The 17,520-nt window shown below is 38.8% G+C and overlaps 1 protein-coding gene across 2 annotated transcripts in view; it reads left to right on the forward strand.

The window, feature by feature from the left end:
* Window positions 1-11,336, forward strand: part of FRMPD4 (FERM and PDZ domain containing 4) — a 285,162-nt gene extending 273,826 nt beyond the window's left edge. Inside the window, exons 12-17 of one of the 2 annotated variants that reach the window (XM_056502167.1) lie at window positions 466-555; window positions 1,134-1,316; window positions 4,481-4,619; window positions 5,198-6,259; window positions 6,585-7,856; window positions 8,981-11,336. In XM_056502167.1, the coding sequence (XP_056358142.1) occupies window positions 466-555; window positions 1,134-1,316; window positions 4,481-4,619; window positions 5,198-6,259; window positions 6,585-7,856; window positions 8,981-8,985 (2,751 nt within the window). In that variant the 3' untranslated portion in view covers window positions 8,986-11,336. The remainder of the gene's footprint in view (window positions 1-465; window positions 556-1,133; window positions 1,317-4,480; window positions 4,620-5,197; window positions 6,260-6,584; window positions 7,857-8,980) is intronic. The other variant, XM_056502157.1, reaches the window with a different exon arrangement.
* Window positions 11,337-17,520: the final 6,184 nt, after the last annotated feature.

Genomic DNA, 17,520 nt, shown 5'->3' on the forward strand with positions numbered 1-17,520 from the left:
GTTGGAATAATAAGCAAACACCACAAGTACCTAGAAAAATGTAGTAGCTGACAAATGCAAATTTTTTGTTCTCTTTCTCTGTGTAGGTACATAAACGTTTAAGAGCTGATGGAGTTTATGAATGGAAAGCTGCTGTCTTAGCCTTGAAATCCCTCAGTGAACAGATGTTTAATCTGAGTACTTTAACATTTTCCCTTCATTAAAGCAGTCAGGATGTTCTTTAAGTGCTCTGATCTGCCCATTCCCAAGTCCTCAGTGCATTTTAACTAAACAAGCAAGAATTAATTTTAAGAATGAAACTGTTTCTCCTCATTTAAGCTCAAGCATCTCAAGATTTAGTTTCAGGCTCCAAAGAGCTGTTATTGCAGACCTTTCTCTTTATATTACAAAAATACTTTTTCTTTTGGAATTTTATGTTGTGATGGTTTCCACAACTACCTCTTACCCCTGTTTCTCCTTTCTCAGCTCTCTGCTCTGCAAGCCAAGGTGCATTATCTGAAGTTCCTCAGTGATCTCCGATTATATGGAGGGCGTGTCTTCAAGGCAACACTAGTGGTAACATTTCTCTTTAAAAAGTCTCTTCTTTTGATTTGTTTTTATCTATTTTGTTTCAAAAGGTGGATCATATAATTTTCTTTAGAAGTTTAGGTTCTATTGATATGCTTAAAAATCATTTTTAATTGAACTAAATCACTTTTTGTTTCTTTTCATATTGAAAATAACACATCTGTCATAAATTTTACGGGGAATTTGGAGATAGATAGCACTTTCTTAGCAAATAACTCCATCCAATTATCTATTGAATGCTAAAATTGTTAGTCTGGAAAAATCTTAATGACAAAGTTTTTCTTTTAACAGAAGCAGAGTCCACTCATCGTCTGTCCATCTAACTATCCACCTAAAATCTAGAGTGCAATCAACATCCAGCAAGAAATTCCTTTACTTTTTTTAAAATTATGAATCAAGTATGCTCTTGTGTATGATATCTATCTAGTAAAAAACATAATGATCTTTAATGTAGAAATGCCGTGCAAATGTAACTCTATGTAACCCAAGAAGGGAGTGGTGATTTCTGTCACCATGCAGTAGCTGTCACGTTTTTCACTTGTGCTTTCTTTCTTTTTCTGCTGAAGCAGGGAGAAAAGCGTTCAGAGGTGACTCTGTTAGTAGGGCCACGCTATGGAATCAGCCATGTGATAAACACCAAGACAAACCTCGTGGCTCTCCTGGCAGACTTCAGCCACGTCAACAGAATCGAGATGTTTACAGAAGATGAAAGCAGTGTCAGAGTTGAGCTGCATGTCTTAGATGTAAAAGTAAGTTTGTTGATTTATGTTGATGTAACATCTTTTAATAATGTTTTTGTCCTTGAGTGTTAGATTAAGCTATGCTGTTCTGAACTATGCCAATAATACTCATAGTACATTTTCAGCTCTTTTTTCACAGTACATTTATACTACAGGTTGGGCCTACAGTGTACCAAGCTGGTGTTTTCCAGCACTGGCATTCTACTTTGATTTTTCTCTCAGCTGGTCCCCAGCAACTTGCTTTGTTATTGTCTTCATGGATTTCCATGGTAAGAAGAGGTGATGATGAAATTTGCCTTCTTTTGAAGCTTCTTCTAGAGTAATATACAGTATTATTACCAATAAAGAATTGCCAGCTGCATTGGACGTGTGTCCCCTGTAATCCAGTGTTATATCCACAAAGTTTACTGCAAGTAACCACACAACAGTTGCCAATTAAATAAACTGTAAGAATGCATGGGTTTTTCTTAAGGTTTATAATTCCAGTATGGTATTCACAGATGCTCATCATCTACCTATAGTCATTTAATTTCTTTAAAATCTCACTTACACTTTGCATCTGTGTGGCATCCAGTGGCAAAATGAGTGGAGTTTTGTTTGTTATATTATCCTGATTGTTTTTAGTGTGGTTTTTATTAGGCTTTGAAGTGAAAGGCTTCATAGACTTTCTAGGACATTAGTCTGAATAACCAGAGATCAAAAGAAGAGTTCTCATTGTATTTGAAACTTAAATAGTTGATTAAAATAAATAAAACCTAACAGTTCTTTTTGCTTACCCAGCTATACACAAAAAGCACACATGAAGAATATTTTACTAGGCTTGTTCTTTGAATGCTTTGGGTGTATTGACCTGGAACTGTTTCTCTGTATTTAAGGTAATGAAAAAAACATTGCTGTAAAGTAATCTAGATGCTCTTTGACAGCAATTTAAGAGAAATTTACGGGTTGGTGAGCACAGCATCTCTTTCATCTTACTAAGCAATGGTAGCACCCGAGGATCCCAGGCTGCTTTGCTGCATTACTGTGCTAAACTCGTAGTCTTCTTGTAAGAAAGCTATAATCACCTTTTTACAGATGGAGAAGGTAATATAGAAATTAAATCCTGCCCATATGCAGTACATAGTATTATGTCTTACCGTGGTAGTATGTTGTGATATATTATAATACTATTACTGTCTTATTTCAAGTTCTGCATATCCCCATCTCCTTGCACTTCAACACATGTGATCTTAAACCCAGCGAGACTGACTAAAAAATAAAAATCTAGGAGGCTCTGGGTGGAATTTGACAAAAAGTTGCCTCTCTGTGAGGCATAAGTAGGGGTTTTAATTATGTCCTGTGAATGAGATGCAGGCACACACAGGTAGGTATTCTCAATGCTGTTTTCATCCTTTCACTTACCCTCAAATAGCAAGTTCATATATCCAGCTCCTGAGTGTACAGTGTACCAGTATATACAATATTATTTTCTTAACAAACAGACAGTTTAGATTTTTATTTAATTTTTGTTTCTTTAAATATGTTCTCAAGCATGTTTCACTTGGCAGAAGCAGGCAATGAAAGTTTAGCTGTCACAGGACTTTTCAGCAGATTAACACTACTTCACAGCATTGTTTTCAGCAATCTGAGAGATCTGCAAAGTTCATTAATTTCTGCTAATCACTGCAGAAAACTTGAGATGAATGTAACATTTCAGATATCATATCAGTATTTAGTAGCCTCTCAAAAGAACAGAGATCAATGAATCCACTGTAAGTTTAATAATTTATAGTAACTATAATAGCTATAGTTGAATACCTCAAAAGAAGCATGTATTGAAAAGAAGCTCAAGCTGTAGTAAAAATAGGTTAAAGGAAAAAAAAAACAAGCTCATATATTTTTCCAAGTTGATGAAAATAGTTTATACAGCATTCAGGGCACCTGGAACATGGTGGTCTAAGATGCTGTAGCACAGGCTTTTAGAAACTCATCAGACCTATTGTGGGTTTGTTAGTAAGCTGTGATCAGTTATGTTCTGGCCACAGCTTCCAGCAGAATCACCTGTCTTTTTACTGGTAAGGAGTTGAGTAGGTTGGAAAGCCATCCCTGTTGTATGTGACATTCCTCCTGGAATGAATGATGAAGGTCCTTGCATCTGTCTTGTGACAGTGGGCTCTGCATGCTAAATTATGATAAATTGTCACAAATATACACATACTATGAGTCACTACAAACTGTGAGTGATAAGATGGGTTGTCTGTGGTCTAATTTCTAGCTATGCATCATGGTAAGGGCTTCATTTTTATTTCTTGTCTAGGAATTTTAGAGGCTAGCCACCTTAATAAATTACATTTGAGGAGAACAGCTTTTGGTATTAAAAGCTGTAGAGATAAACAAATTTTTTAGGCAAGAAAATGAATACATAATGGCAAAAGAAAAATTAATTAAAGCATGTTTCACATGGATGTCTTGGATTTGATGCTTGCTATCCTGGCAGCCATAGTTTTCCAAAGCTCTGAGGTCTCACTTTTTGTTAGGACTCTTTTTTTACAGTGTTTCATTGTTTTCTTTGCTGGTCACCCTTCTGGTGATCTTTCTCTGATCTCTTTGTCTCTGTTTATCTGCTTATTTTTTCACCACTTGTCAGGCCACAAACACTGAAATATTTAACCAGTCCCTGTCTTGCAGTGTAATGATGGCTTTAACCTGACTGCTGTATTTTATGAATCTCAACTTCCCCTGACTGTTTGCTTCCCCTGTCATGCTCCTTTGCATATATTTACTACACCACATTTTCTGGGATGCAGCAGATTCCCATATAACTGCAAAACTCCAGCACCTTATGTACCAGGCTCTTCACCTGTGGCAGATTCAGAGTAGCATTAAACAGTGCTTTTGCCAGGGTAAGATATCTATGCAAGAAAAAGATGGAGCAAGAGTCATAAAATAATTAGCTTCATTCAGAAAGAGAGCAATCAGTTATTAAGATGTCTAGTTGGACTTCTACCTTACTACAACTCCAATCTTGACTAAACTTTTTATACTGTTTGATATTGGTAGTGAGGAATTAATTCTCACGTGTACTTTTCAATGTGGTGTTTGTGATGTAATTACTTTTGCTTTGATGTAATGGTATTGTCAACAGACAAACAAATTGAGGAGGGACAGCCTTAACTTGATTGTATTCTTCTTAGCCTATTACTCTTCTGATGGAGTCCTCAGATGCAATGAATCTTGCTTGCCTAACAGCTGGATACTACAGACTGCTGGTTGACTCAAGGCGTTCAATATTTAACATGGCCAACAAGAAAAATGCAGGGAGCAGAGAAACAGGTATTTATCTCACAGTATGTTAACGATGGTCCAGTGTATAAAGCAGAAGTCAACTTAAGCCATAGGACCTCCAGAGAAATACAAGGCTGTCTCAAATGACATATTTGATTACTGGCTCAGACCTAGCACCACAGTATTCAATTCAGCTTTATAATGTTCCAATACTCAGCTTATGATAGCATCTTTATGGTAAAATAAATTTCCTTCATACTCTAGTGGACAGGTGCAAGCTCCCTGTGAGTGTTATTGTTTTATATGCATGTATCTTTTGTCAGAATACATATGTTGTTGGAGAAACCAGCTGCTTTTGTGTTACTGTGCCTGGAATAGCATATGTACCTAGCTGAGGTTTAAATTTGTTTTGGAGTACAGAAGTACCAGATAAACCAGTTAAAGTTTAGATCATTAAGTCAACAGATGAGTTAATGGGAGGTGAATTTGAAAGCATTTTCTGAAGTATTTAATGGCTCAGCTGTCCTACTCAATGTTTAATACTCAGCTTAAAAAATGATTGTTTACAAATTACATGACTTTGTTCTTTGATTTCACAATGTTGATTTTATTTCACCATGCTATAGGACCTGAGAATAGAGGGAAGCATAATATCCTTGCTTCTGAGTGGAATTGTATACCAAAAACTACCACTTTCCTGGCTGAAGGAGATCAGGAGGCTCAAATGTCCTTTGCTGATCCAAAGCAGAAGACTGTAGATGTTTCTGAAAGTCTGTTATGTCAAAAAGAACACAGACATCTGTACATAGAAAATACTTATAATTCAGGTGGATTTGATCAGCATCTGCCCAAGCAAAGTGACTCTGCTGAAACAGAAGAAAGCAGAAATTTTAACCAGCCTTCACTGCTATCACTCTCAGGTTTGGAACCTAGCAAGAAAGCACAGGATTCTCCCAGGGGAGCAAAAGTTTCCTTTATATTTGGAGATCCCAACTTGGATGGTATCAGTCCCCAGACTCTTGGCTATGAAAGGCTTTTGGATGAAAGTCCAGAAGTACTAGAAAAACAAAGAGCCATTTATCTTAGTAATGCCAATGATATTAAAGGCCTGGAGTTGTCACCAGATGCTGAAAGCATTCAGTTTGCTACAAATTCCGTTTACGCAACTATAAGCGATGGTAAAATATTTGGAGCTGCAGAAGGGATAGAGGAGCCTTTGCTGCATGATATCTGTTATGCAGAAAACACAGATGACGCCGAAGATGAAGATGAAGTAAGCTGTGAAGAAGATATTATGGTAGGAGAAATCAATAGGCCTGCTCTTCTCAGCCTTTCTGGTTCTAGTGATGACATTATTGATTTGACTTCACTTCCACCTCCGGAAGGTGATGACAATGAAGATGATTTCCTTTTGCATACCTTAAACATGGCCATTGCTGCTCCTCCACCTGGCTTCAGGGACAGTTCTGATGAGGAAGACTCTCAGAATCAAGCGACACAGCCTAGAGACAACAAGGAGCAAGACAGTAATCTAGGCAATGATGACATTCCAGTGTCGCTTATCGATGCTGTCCCTACCAATACAGAGGAGCAGGGTGAGAAGGGGCTAGATGATGCTGTAGTCTCTACACTTCAAGCACTAGAAGCTTTGGCTGCTTCAGAGGAACAGCAGACGAATGACAATTCAGGTTCTTTCACCATAGTTACATTTATTCATTGAAAATCATTCCATCTCATCCATTTAGCTTTGGAAGTACTCCATTTCATGAGGGTTGGTTTGGTTTTTTTTTTAGTTTTCCTTTTATTTTTTGCCATCATTTTGCATACATCGTATTTCATATTTAATGGAGCCACTGGTAGTTATTAAACTACCTGTCTCGGGAACTGTGCAATAAAGTCAGAGTATTCTTACAAAGAATATTTTTGTCTCTAACACACCCCCTTTTGCTTGTCGCTTATCCAGGTGCCTCAGCTGCTGTCATTTAATTGACTCTTATTTTTTGTGGCTTGCAGGTGTAGCTATCCTGCGAGCATATAGCCCTGAGTCATCTTCAGATTCTGGCAATGAAACAAATTCCTCTGAAATGACTGAAAGCTCTGAACTAGCCACAGCACAGAAGCAGTCGGAAAACACTGCACGTATGTTTTTGACCACAAGTGAAGGCTACCAACCGCTTGTGGAAGAGCAGACTGAATTTCCCATTGGTAAGAATCAGGCTGGAGGGCCAGGCATGAAGCCCTCACAGCCTTTGGCTGGTGGTCAGGCTGCAGAGCTACAGTCAAAAGTTGTGCCTTCAAAGCAGATTCTTCATTCCGATAACATGGAAATGGAGCCAGAGACCATGGAAACAAAATCTGTCACTGATTATTTTAGCAAATTGCACATGGGATCCTTGGTATATTCTTGCACTAGTAAAAGGAAAAATAAGATGACAGATAGTGAAGTAAAAGCATCCTCTGATGGCAATGCTACTGTGAAAAAGCAACAGGGAAATAAAAAAGCAGAGTCTGATGAAGATCTAAAAGCTAAATTTGGAACTCTTTCAGCAAGAGACAGCCAGCGCCTAAGCACTTTTAATGTGGAGAGAACTGCCTTTCGCCAAAGATGGTACGCTGCCGATGATGGGGCAGCAGATAAGCCAAGCCCAGAAACAGTTAATGGGAAGACTTTTCCAAGAGTTCCTGTCCTTGGTAAAACAGAAACTGACTGTAAGGATGAAGTGGATCCTGAGGTGGATCAGGATGATACCTCAGGGCTTAGCCAAGGTGAAAACTTCCTGTCAGATATGACTCCCGTGTCTTCAGCCAAAGAGCTAAATGATGCAGAAGATACTGATTTATCTGCAGATGACCATCCTTCAAAGCTTCCAGAAGCTGAGCAGAGTGTGGCTAGACTTTGTGAGTATCACCTGGCTAAGCGCATGTCATCTCTGCAAAGTGAAGGCCATTTCTCGCTGCAGAGCTCTCAGTGCTCCTCAGTGGATGCAGGATGCAGCACGGGCAGTAGCACGTGTGCTACCCCCGTTGAATCCCCTCTTTGTACCTCTGATGGTAAGCACATCATCTCTGATCCATCAGTGAAGGGCATTGCCTATGTTCCAGCAGATGAGAGAGCTGCCATTCTTCCAAACCATGGAACGGCATACAAGGAGCTGCACCAGCAGCCTGAAGCTGTGTGTCACAGAATGACAGTGCCTGTTGTGCATTCAGCAATTAATGCTGAACCAATCTTCGGCACTTTGCGAGAAGGATGTCATCGGATCCCCAAGATAAAAGAAACTACAGGTACAGCAGTAATAGAGCGTTTCTTGTGTTTATTCTTAAAGCTACAAGTTCGTGTTGAGGTCTAAGTAAGACATTGCTATTATCTTTATCTGGAACTACATTATCAAGCTGTAGCAGACAGTGAGATTAGACCTTCAGTTTATCTGTTCATTTTATTTATGATATTCTGATAAGCTGCATACAAAGATCAACTTTTTAAAAAACCTCTCGTTACGGTTAAAGTATTTGGAGTGACACTGATGGAGAGGCATCTCTTTCCCTCTATGGAAGCCTCTACAAAATCCATAGTCACTTGAGTCCAAAATACTTGTTGGATTGAAAAATTACTTCAGAAGTTATATTAATGTAGGGGAGCAAAACCTTTGATTAATTTCTTAGGTATCTTATATCCTATTTTAGCAGGTTGTCAAAAACATGCCAGTATGAAAAAAAAGCTCTAGATGTTAAGAATAAGAAAATGTCACTACCTTATTAAGCATGAATTTACTTCACAATCTGACAGTAGGTGTTTCTGTAAAGTTATAAAAAAATGCACAGTTTTCAGAGACAGCACTGAAATTCTTTCAGTTGGATTTTAAATGTTTCCCTCTTCTTGGATTGCAGCCCCTCATGTAGCAGTAGTGTGTGAATGCGTGAAAATCCAAAAGTGGAACAGATTAGATTTAAAATGAGAAATTATATTTCTCTGCCAAAAGCCACCACAAAACCAAACCAAAATTACCATGAACGCATCTTCCGTACTCTTTCAGGTGTAGTTAAAGAAGATACTTTAATCTGAAATTATTCATCTAATTAGTTAATAGAAAACATGCAATCCATATATTAGGGGAGATTTATGATATTTTGTACATAATTTGCTGTTCCTTCTCTTGAGTAAGTCTGCTGTAGTGTAATGAACAATTACTTATTCAAAATTACAATTTGTTGACCAGTTGCAAAAGTCATTTTAGTGAAATACAAAAGACCGGTAATGAATTTTTAAAGGAATATTTTGAGGAATGGAGACCATTTGGAAACACTAGGAAACCATTTGTACTGACTGTTAAAAGGTATTTAAAAGTTCTACCTATGAATATTATCAGGGTGATGCTTAATTATTCTGTCTGCTCTTCTACTACCCCTAGTGTAGCTTTCACAGAGCCTGAAAAGGGAAGACAAGGAGGCATGCCTACAGCTTTTCCTAGACAGCCTCTAGCTGACTCCATCATGCTATCATCCATGCTATCAGAATCAAAGGTGCCAAGTCAAAATGAAGACTCTTGTGACATTCCCAAAGTAAATCAGGCTTGTGGGGCAACAGTTGGTTTATGGCCATATGACATGATAGGAGGAAGCCTCAGGATGCCGCAGAACAAGAAAATGCTGCGACGCAGCAGCAGCAGCAGCAGCATTGGAAGATCTGCAGGCACTGAGATGCTGCTTGAGGAGAAGGCAGCCACGGCCAGCTTGAAATGCCTGGACACCACCCCAAAGGATGAATCCAAAACGGAGAAAAGGGTGGAATCTTCCCTGGGCAAAAAGCTGTCCAAAAGTTACTCTCAGAGTTGTGTGTACGTCAGCACTGACAGGAAGGACAGTAAGAGGTGCTCGGGCGCAGGCGCCGGTCAGAAGGACTCCAAGCAGAGTCGAGCGCTGCCCCTGCGGAAGCTGAGCAGCAGCACCTGGAGGTGTCGGGGCCCCTTCAGCTACTGCTTCCTGAGCAGAGGGAGTGACGACAACGAGGAGGAAGATGACAGAGACAGCCATCAGCTCTCACATCTCTTCCAACCACAGACCCCGTGTGAGCTGGCAGAACCAGTTGCTCAGTCATCCAGTGACAATGAGCAGAAAGTCTTGGAGTCCCCGAAAGCTGCTGAGCCCCCACATGATGCAGTCAATGAGAATGAGAAGAGCAGTGCTGACATCCAAGGTGGCCAAATTGATGTGAATCTCAACGATGTAGCCTTCGATGCACGAATCACACGAATAAATGTGATGAAAGAGAAGACTTATGCAATGCCTGATGGATTTATTGCAGCACAAAAGGATGCCAATGAGCTACTCTCACTGGTCCGAGCAAGTATGGGCAAGAGAGAAGATTTACATCCAGAAACATATGACCTTAAACTTTCTAAGTACAAACAACTGTTATCTTTGGAATCGAGACAGTTGGGAAGTGCCTGCAGGAAAATGGCCATGGCTGATAAAAGCCCTGAGGAAATGCTTTTAGCTATGACTTCCAGCTTTCAAGTACTCTGTTGCTTAACAGAAGCCTGCATGCGTTTAGTTAAAGTCATGAACTCTGAAACACAGCAGCAGGAAATTATAGCTAAGATAGATGAGGTTGTAATTAACTACATTTGTCTTCTGAGGGCTGCAGAAGCAGTGTCAGGCAAGACCTCTGGTGATCCTAGCATTAAACTCTTGGCTCGACATCCGAATACCATGGCCGCTATTGTAAGCACACTAACACGTTCTCTTAAAATGCTTTTAAACAAATAAAATACAAAAGTCACTTCATAATCTACCTTTGCAAAGCCATACATAAAAAAATTTTATTTACTGTATGTGTATGAACTAATGTAACAAACTCAGCTTTCTCTGTATATTTTGTTATTTTATATAAAATAGGTATGAGATTATAAAAAGTTAAAATACTGAACACTGACAAAAGTAATGACTAGATCTGTCGTTCAGTTTATACAAAAACAACAGCCAAAATACCCTCTCCCCAAGATCAGAAAAACTAACAGAAAAAAATCCCATATAGGAGCAAATTGATGTTTGGCTATTTTTCATATAGTCAAATTTATGGTTGTATGAAGTGAACTTCTAAAGCCTGTTATGTCAATGAAATTGTTTTCTGTTTCATCCAAGTTTTCACTTGGAAAATGCTCCATGTTTAGATTAATTAAATCATAATGTATATAACACAATATTTAATGTTTTAAAATTATAATTTTTAAGCATTGAAAATAGAAAAAAGACATTTAAAATCCAAGAGACTATTATAACTTACTAGAGAATATATATATAATAAATGACTCTTTTGTTCATATGGACTGAATTACCTGATTCTTCTTTTCTAGGAAGTTCTGTACTTTAAAAAAAAAAAAAAGTATTGAATATATGAATATACCAACTTCAGAGGGGATCTGATGTATTGAACTTTAGTGTTGGTGTTTTAGACAGTGAAGGTAACTGTGGAGAACTGAGGATACAGAAACCAGAGTGGTGGTGTTGTTCTCTCTGAAATGAAAGGTTGATGCCATAATGGTCAGACCAGAATGTATGAGGCAGGTCTACACACCCTTTTTCCTGGTAAATGACAGAGAGGACCGTCAGAAAATTCCTATGCTGTTTACTGTTTCATCATATATTTATGGTGCACCTGAACAACACGGACTGCATCTATTTTGTTAAGTATTTTATACTTCATATTTTATGATTCTGAATGTTTAACTGTAAATAAGTTAGAAATAAAATGAAATTTTCAGAATACAATAAATATCTCTGAAGTATTTCCAGCTAGAAGCAGTTCTTCTCTTGAGTGATGACAAAGGCAATTTGCGAATAATCTTTTCCATCTGAACCTTTCTGGAAAACATTTTGTAGCCTTGTGTTTGAGAGGCAGCCAAAGCAACAGCTCTCAGTTGTGGCTGGCAAATAAGCTTTCACAAGAGTGTCTGGTGAACTTCTCAGTGACTGAGCAGCAGCAGCCTCCATTCTCCAGACTGATGCAGGTCATTTTCACCTGTTTCTCATAACACCATGTGCAAAGGGTACTACTGCTCTTGCTTTGAAAACTTTCCTTTTCAGTTGAAGCACACATGAAGCTGTGTGAACTAGAATGACTAAACCAACAAAGTCAAGGAATTACTTTCTTGCACTTCATAAAACAAAGACATGCCTTTCCTTCTAACTGCAGAGAAACATCTTCAGAAACACAGTACCAGAAGCTTAATCCATTGTCCACAGTAGAAAAATCTGATTTCTGAGACCAATTCACTCAGTAGCACGTGGACCCACTTGGGAGGGCAGCTCAGAGATAGGCTGCAGGCTGATTTCACTGTTGGTGGCTGACAGCAGCTTCTCCTGTGTGCTGCTCACACTCAGTGCTCTCCTGGCAGCCCAGAGAGTGGGGCTGTGAGTGTAGCTCTGGTGCTGAAAATACTATGGGACTTGAGTATTTCATACTGGGGAAAAAACCAAGCTGAACTGGTACCTATTCCTTCATTTTCTGAGTTTAAAAAATGTCAACAGTGATTTAGAAATACTAAGTTTCAAAAATAAATTTAGATTGTCACAACTAAGGTTTGACATAGATAGGAATGTGTCACTTTAAGCACTTTGAGTCCACTTCTTTTCTTTTCACTTTTTCTCAATTGATATAATTTTATTTCAAAGGTAAGTAGATTTTTGTTCTTACTGTACAAGAACTTTCCTTATTGTAAACATTTTCATTTTGCTCCTTAAAGTTAACTATAGTCTCTGCTCTCTCTTTTTTCTTTTTTGTGTGTGTGTGTGTGTGTGTGTGTGTGTGTGTTTAACAAGTTGAGGGGTGTATCCTCTCCTTTCTAATGCATTTTCAGAGAATCATAGAATAATTTGGATTGATAGTCTCTGCTCTCTCTCTCTTTTATTTTGTGTGTATGTGTGTGTGTCTGTGTCTGTTTAACAAGTTAAGGGGTGTATCCTCCCCTTTTTAATGCATTTTCAGAGAATCATAGAGTAATTTGGATTGGAAATCTAAATGGTCCTCCTCTGAAATTCACCTAGTTCAACCCCTGCTCAGATCTTTAAAGTGTTTATTGAACAACCTCCAAGAATAGATGTCCCACAATTTCTCTAGGCACCAGTTCCAATATTTTACAGTATTTATGGCTAAAAAATACAAAAATTCTTTGGGTCTAATCAGAATTTTCTATGTTCCTACAATATCTATTGACTTTCATTGTATCACTCTGCATCCTTTAGAAGAGTCTGGCTCTGTCCTCTCTATTCTTTCATCAGGCAGCTGTAGGCTGAAATAAAGTCTCCCCTAAGCCTTCTCTCCTCCAGACTGAGTAAAAGCAGTTTCTTCAGTCTTTGCTCATATATCATGTGCTGCAGCCCCTGACCAGCATGGTCACCCTTGACTGGACTCCATGGTGTGATTTCATAAACCACCACCATGCTCTTGTGTCAGTTTTGATAAATGGGATCATCTATCCAAGCTCTCTGAGGCATCTCTTAGAAGGCAGTTTCTCCTTCCCCCAGGACTTTGGATTTCCCCATGTGGTACCATGTGAATGTCTTTTCCATAATGTTTCCACACAGATTTATATGCAGGCTCTTAAATGGTGCCTAATGAGAGCTTTGTACAATGGCACAGCTGATGGAAATTGTCTGCAGTCTCCTAGAATCACATGTATTTATGTATTAGGTTAGTGTCTCACAATCATCCTCTGTCAGAAATTATTCCCATCTTTCTGCTGGGATTTTGGGAGACCTTATTGCAGCCTTTCAATACTTAAAGAAGGCCTTATAAGAAGGATGAGGACAAGCCTTTTAGCAGTGTGTTGCAGTATGAAAAGAGGTAGTGGGTTTGAACTACAGATACAAGGAAGACATTTTTTTATTATGAGGATGGTGAGGCATGGAACTGGTTGCCCAGAGTGGTGGTAGGTGTCCTACTCCTGGAAACATTCAGGGTCAGTCTGGATGGGGCTCTGAGCAGCCTCATCTAGTTGAAGATGTCCCTGCCTGTCACAGGGGGTTGGACAGGATGTCCCTTCCAACCCAAACTGTTCTGGGATTCTAACATCCTGTGATTCAGCTTGTCCTGTCCAGCTAAGGAGAGTATTGGATGATAATAGACATAACTGTTGTTAATTCTGGGGCATATGACCTTGCACATCAGTTGCTGCTGAATTATAGCCCATTTCTATTAATCTTGAGCATTAAGGTAACCTTGTCTTCCTGTGTGACATCCTAATAGATTCCTGTATTAATTGCACATTTTAACTTCATTACATGAGGGAATGCCATCACTATGTACCTGCTTGCACTAAGGCAATAAAGAATTGCTAAATTATATAATGTTATATATATAATATAATACAATGCTTTTATAAAGTTTTGTACATACACTATATGTTTAGTGATTTTTAACCTGGCAAAATGCCTGTCCTGTTTGAGTCTTTGAGTTTAGGCTGTTTTATAAAATAATTGGGCAAAGTTTGCCATTTTGACATTAAGAAGCAAAGCTGCATACCTACACTTTATTCCATCTATTTCATTAGTACTCCATCAATTCATGACCAGTGGAAGATCCAGAATGCTTCATGATGTCCTCACTGCTCACCAGATACATGAAATAACCACACTAGCACGTAATTTGAAGCTGAAAAGTCTATTCCTGAGTAGCTTTGTCACACAATTTATATCAAAGGGAGACCTGATTACTGCACTGAAATCCAGTTGAGTTTAGTAGCATTTTATCAGGGATTAATTTGGCTCACAAGGGTGTAACTGCAGCATTGTAGCAGCAGATGTTAAAGGCCAGAACCTCATTGCACTAAGCACTAAACTGTTACAAATTGAAAACGTGGTTCAGGTCACGAACAGCTTAGTGATGAGCATGTGGCACTAACATTAACCAGTTTTTATAATTTGCCACTCAAAATTAAATAGTAGCTGTTTTGCACAAAAAGAATGTGATCACAGTCTTCCACTGCACTATCCATGGAATAGCCCTAATATGTTTTCAGACTTAGATTTGGCCAAAGCCGTAGAGAGGTTGAGGCACTCATCATTAAAGTCTAAAATAAAAGAAATAAAATAAGTTAAAATAAAATATATAAAATAGTGAATACATTTTCCTGTAGGTGTTCACAAAATAAAATCTGAATTTTCTGTCAGTACTAAAGGAATTTGGAAGATGCTGATGGGTGGAAGTTCATGAGATTTGATCCAAACTCTTCCCTTAGAGCCTGTAAAGCAATAGATTCTGGGGAGAGAAAATTTTGGCCCATGAGATCTGGGAGCAAATCTTTGATTTCATAAGGGTGGGAGGGAAGGAAAAGTAGCCTAACACCCTGTTGTACTCTAGCAAATGCAAAAGTTTCAGTATTGATTTTGAGGTACATTTCTTTTACAAAGAGACTGTGTCACATTGTTATGCAACAGAAAACACTTAATTGCATTTTAAAGTTCATTTTGTCATTCTGAAAAAAAGCAATTTTTTACTCTGAGCCTGCAAAGCTAAGGAAGAGTACAAGGAATGTATTTTGTCTCCTGCTTCACGAGGAAAATACTGTAAATTCCTTTTTTGCAGTGGTTGTTCTGTTGCACTGTTTATGTTTATTGCTCAGGTTTCTGGGGTGTTTACTCCTTATGGTACCTGTGCTTGAAACAGTAATCTCTTATTAAGAAAAAATTTGACAGATGCTACCTAGAACTATTTCAGTTTTTCTCAATGGTCAACTAAGTTCTTGTCATTTGTTCTTCAGCCATGTCTTCTGTCAGGATTACCTTTCTGCCTTTTTGATCAGAGAGGTTTGAATTATCTTGCCACATGCCTCAAGAGGTGCCTCTACTCCCTCAAAATAAGGAACCTACATGATCCTTTTACCTTGCTTTTAAAAGTGGAAGGAGAGGGCATCTGGGTGCTTATCTAGTAGCCTAAGAAGCTCTTCTCATCTGTGAGGGCAAAACTGCAAAACATGAATATTGGCCAAGCTGAGATGCTTGTCACCTTCTGACAGGGAAAGGCTTTCATTTCAACACAGCCAGAAATGGTTGTCCTAAGAGACATCCTCCAGGTGATGCTTCCCCCGTTCCATGATGCTAAAATGAAGCTGGACTTTTCAATCTAAGGGACAGGAATTACGGCATGGACAAAGTCCCTACATCAGCATTGCTATTCCTTGAAGTGTGGGAACTTTTTTATGTGGTGGTAGAATCAAGTTTCCACTGGGGGTGATGCTTACATTTTTCCACCTTTCTAGAAAGTGGCATTAGATGTGTTCCCTCTGGTTTGACTGTCCATTTGGGCAACAGGATTAGACAGGGACTGGCCAAAGGACTGAAACTTCACATCCATATCATGGAGTTCCAGATTATCTGAACTGCAGAAATGGCTTTCTATATCTAAAATTGTTCACTCAAATGAGGACTTCACCACTAAACTACTCATTTTGGAACTTGATAACCTGAAAAGGGTGTGTGTAGGTTTCCTTTCTCTCTTCCAGCACATAATTAGCCCCTTGGCAGAATTTCAGAGAGAACTATATTCATTTATTAGTATTTTATCTGCCTCCCCCAAAAAATGTCTGTCTGAGCTCTACCAGTGTATCTATCACAAAGAAATTGATATATCAGTTTGTGTCCCACAGTGCTACTTTTCCTCTATCTTGAACACTCATTCATGTGACTTGAACACTTTCACAAGAGTAGTTGAACTATCAAGTTGCCTGTTGGACAGTCTCCTGATAGTGTAGATTAAACATATCCTCCAGGCCCTGTGTCCCCATTTTCAGTGAAGGTAAGGTGGGATGAAGGATGCAGAATTTTAATATCAAGACTTTCTCCCTTTCTCAAAGACACTTCTGCTGCTATTCATCTACATGTTCCTGTGGAGTGTTTGGCTCATCTGAGTCTAGAAATGCCTCTCTCCGTGCTGCAGATGGAGGAAGACTCACTCTTTCAGCACTCCTGCTTCTCTTGTGCCTTATAAGTAATGGAATGGAATGTAAATTATTAACTAGATGAGATTTTTGAGTTCATGTTTCGGTTGGCCTTCCCATCAGTCCAGTCTGTTCCAAGCTACCTGCTCAAACTGAAGCAGTCTGGTCTTTTGTTGCATGTTTCTTACTTTTAATTAAGTCTGTTTACCATCCCTCACAGCCTTGACCTGTGCTTATCAAGATCATTCCCTCTGCCAGGCAAGTCACTTACACGAATTTTAATTTGGTGTTTCATGTTCTCATGGATTCTCCTTCTTCAGAAAAAAAGTGGTATTCTTGGTTGTTATCTTTTCTGTTGGAAAATCAGAGAAATCCATACCCCTGTGATTCCTTCTTTGACCTTACTCTCCAAAGATAGGCCAGCTCTTAAGATGCAGCCATCATTTTTGCTGAAGGGAGAGTCTTTAACATCACTTATTTATTTGTGTTTTCCTTCACCTTCCCTTGGGCTTCTAAGAAACATGCTTTATTTTGTACCTTTAATAGCAAAAGAGCTCCCTTTATATTTATAGTCCAGGCTATGTCTGGAATGTACAGACTGTGTATATCTGACAGATCCAGCAGTTGTCTAGATGGATGGTAGGTGTCTCAGTATTTGCTATAAAACTTAGGAATTGGTACTTCCCACTGAGTGTACAGCTTTTGTGAGGCTGGTGAGTTACTGACCTGCAGTATATCCACCACTCTTTCCCCAGGCACTGTGCCATCTCTGGTGAGCTGCTTCAAGAGCTGCCACAGCACTTGGTAGAGTCAAGAACCTCTGGCAGATAATACATGTCAGTTAATTTTATGAAGTCACACACTGTGAGCAAATCTGGATATTAATTTGAAAGTTAAAAAGGAAAGAAGCTCTATTAGCTCTACAAGCTCTATTAGCAGGGCTTGCTTCAATGTTTTAGACCATTTCTATGTGGCTGATCATTTAAACAATTTATGGCATGGTAAGGGGAGTTTTA

The sequence above is a fragment of the Oenanthe melanoleuca genome, chromosome 1 (genome assembly GCF_029582105.1).
Source record: "Oenanthe melanoleuca isolate GR-GAL-2019-014 chromosome 1, OMel1.0, whole genome shotgun sequence".
Classification (NCBI taxonomy): Eukaryota; Metazoa; Chordata; class Aves; order Passeriformes; family Muscicapidae; genus Oenanthe; species Oenanthe melanoleuca.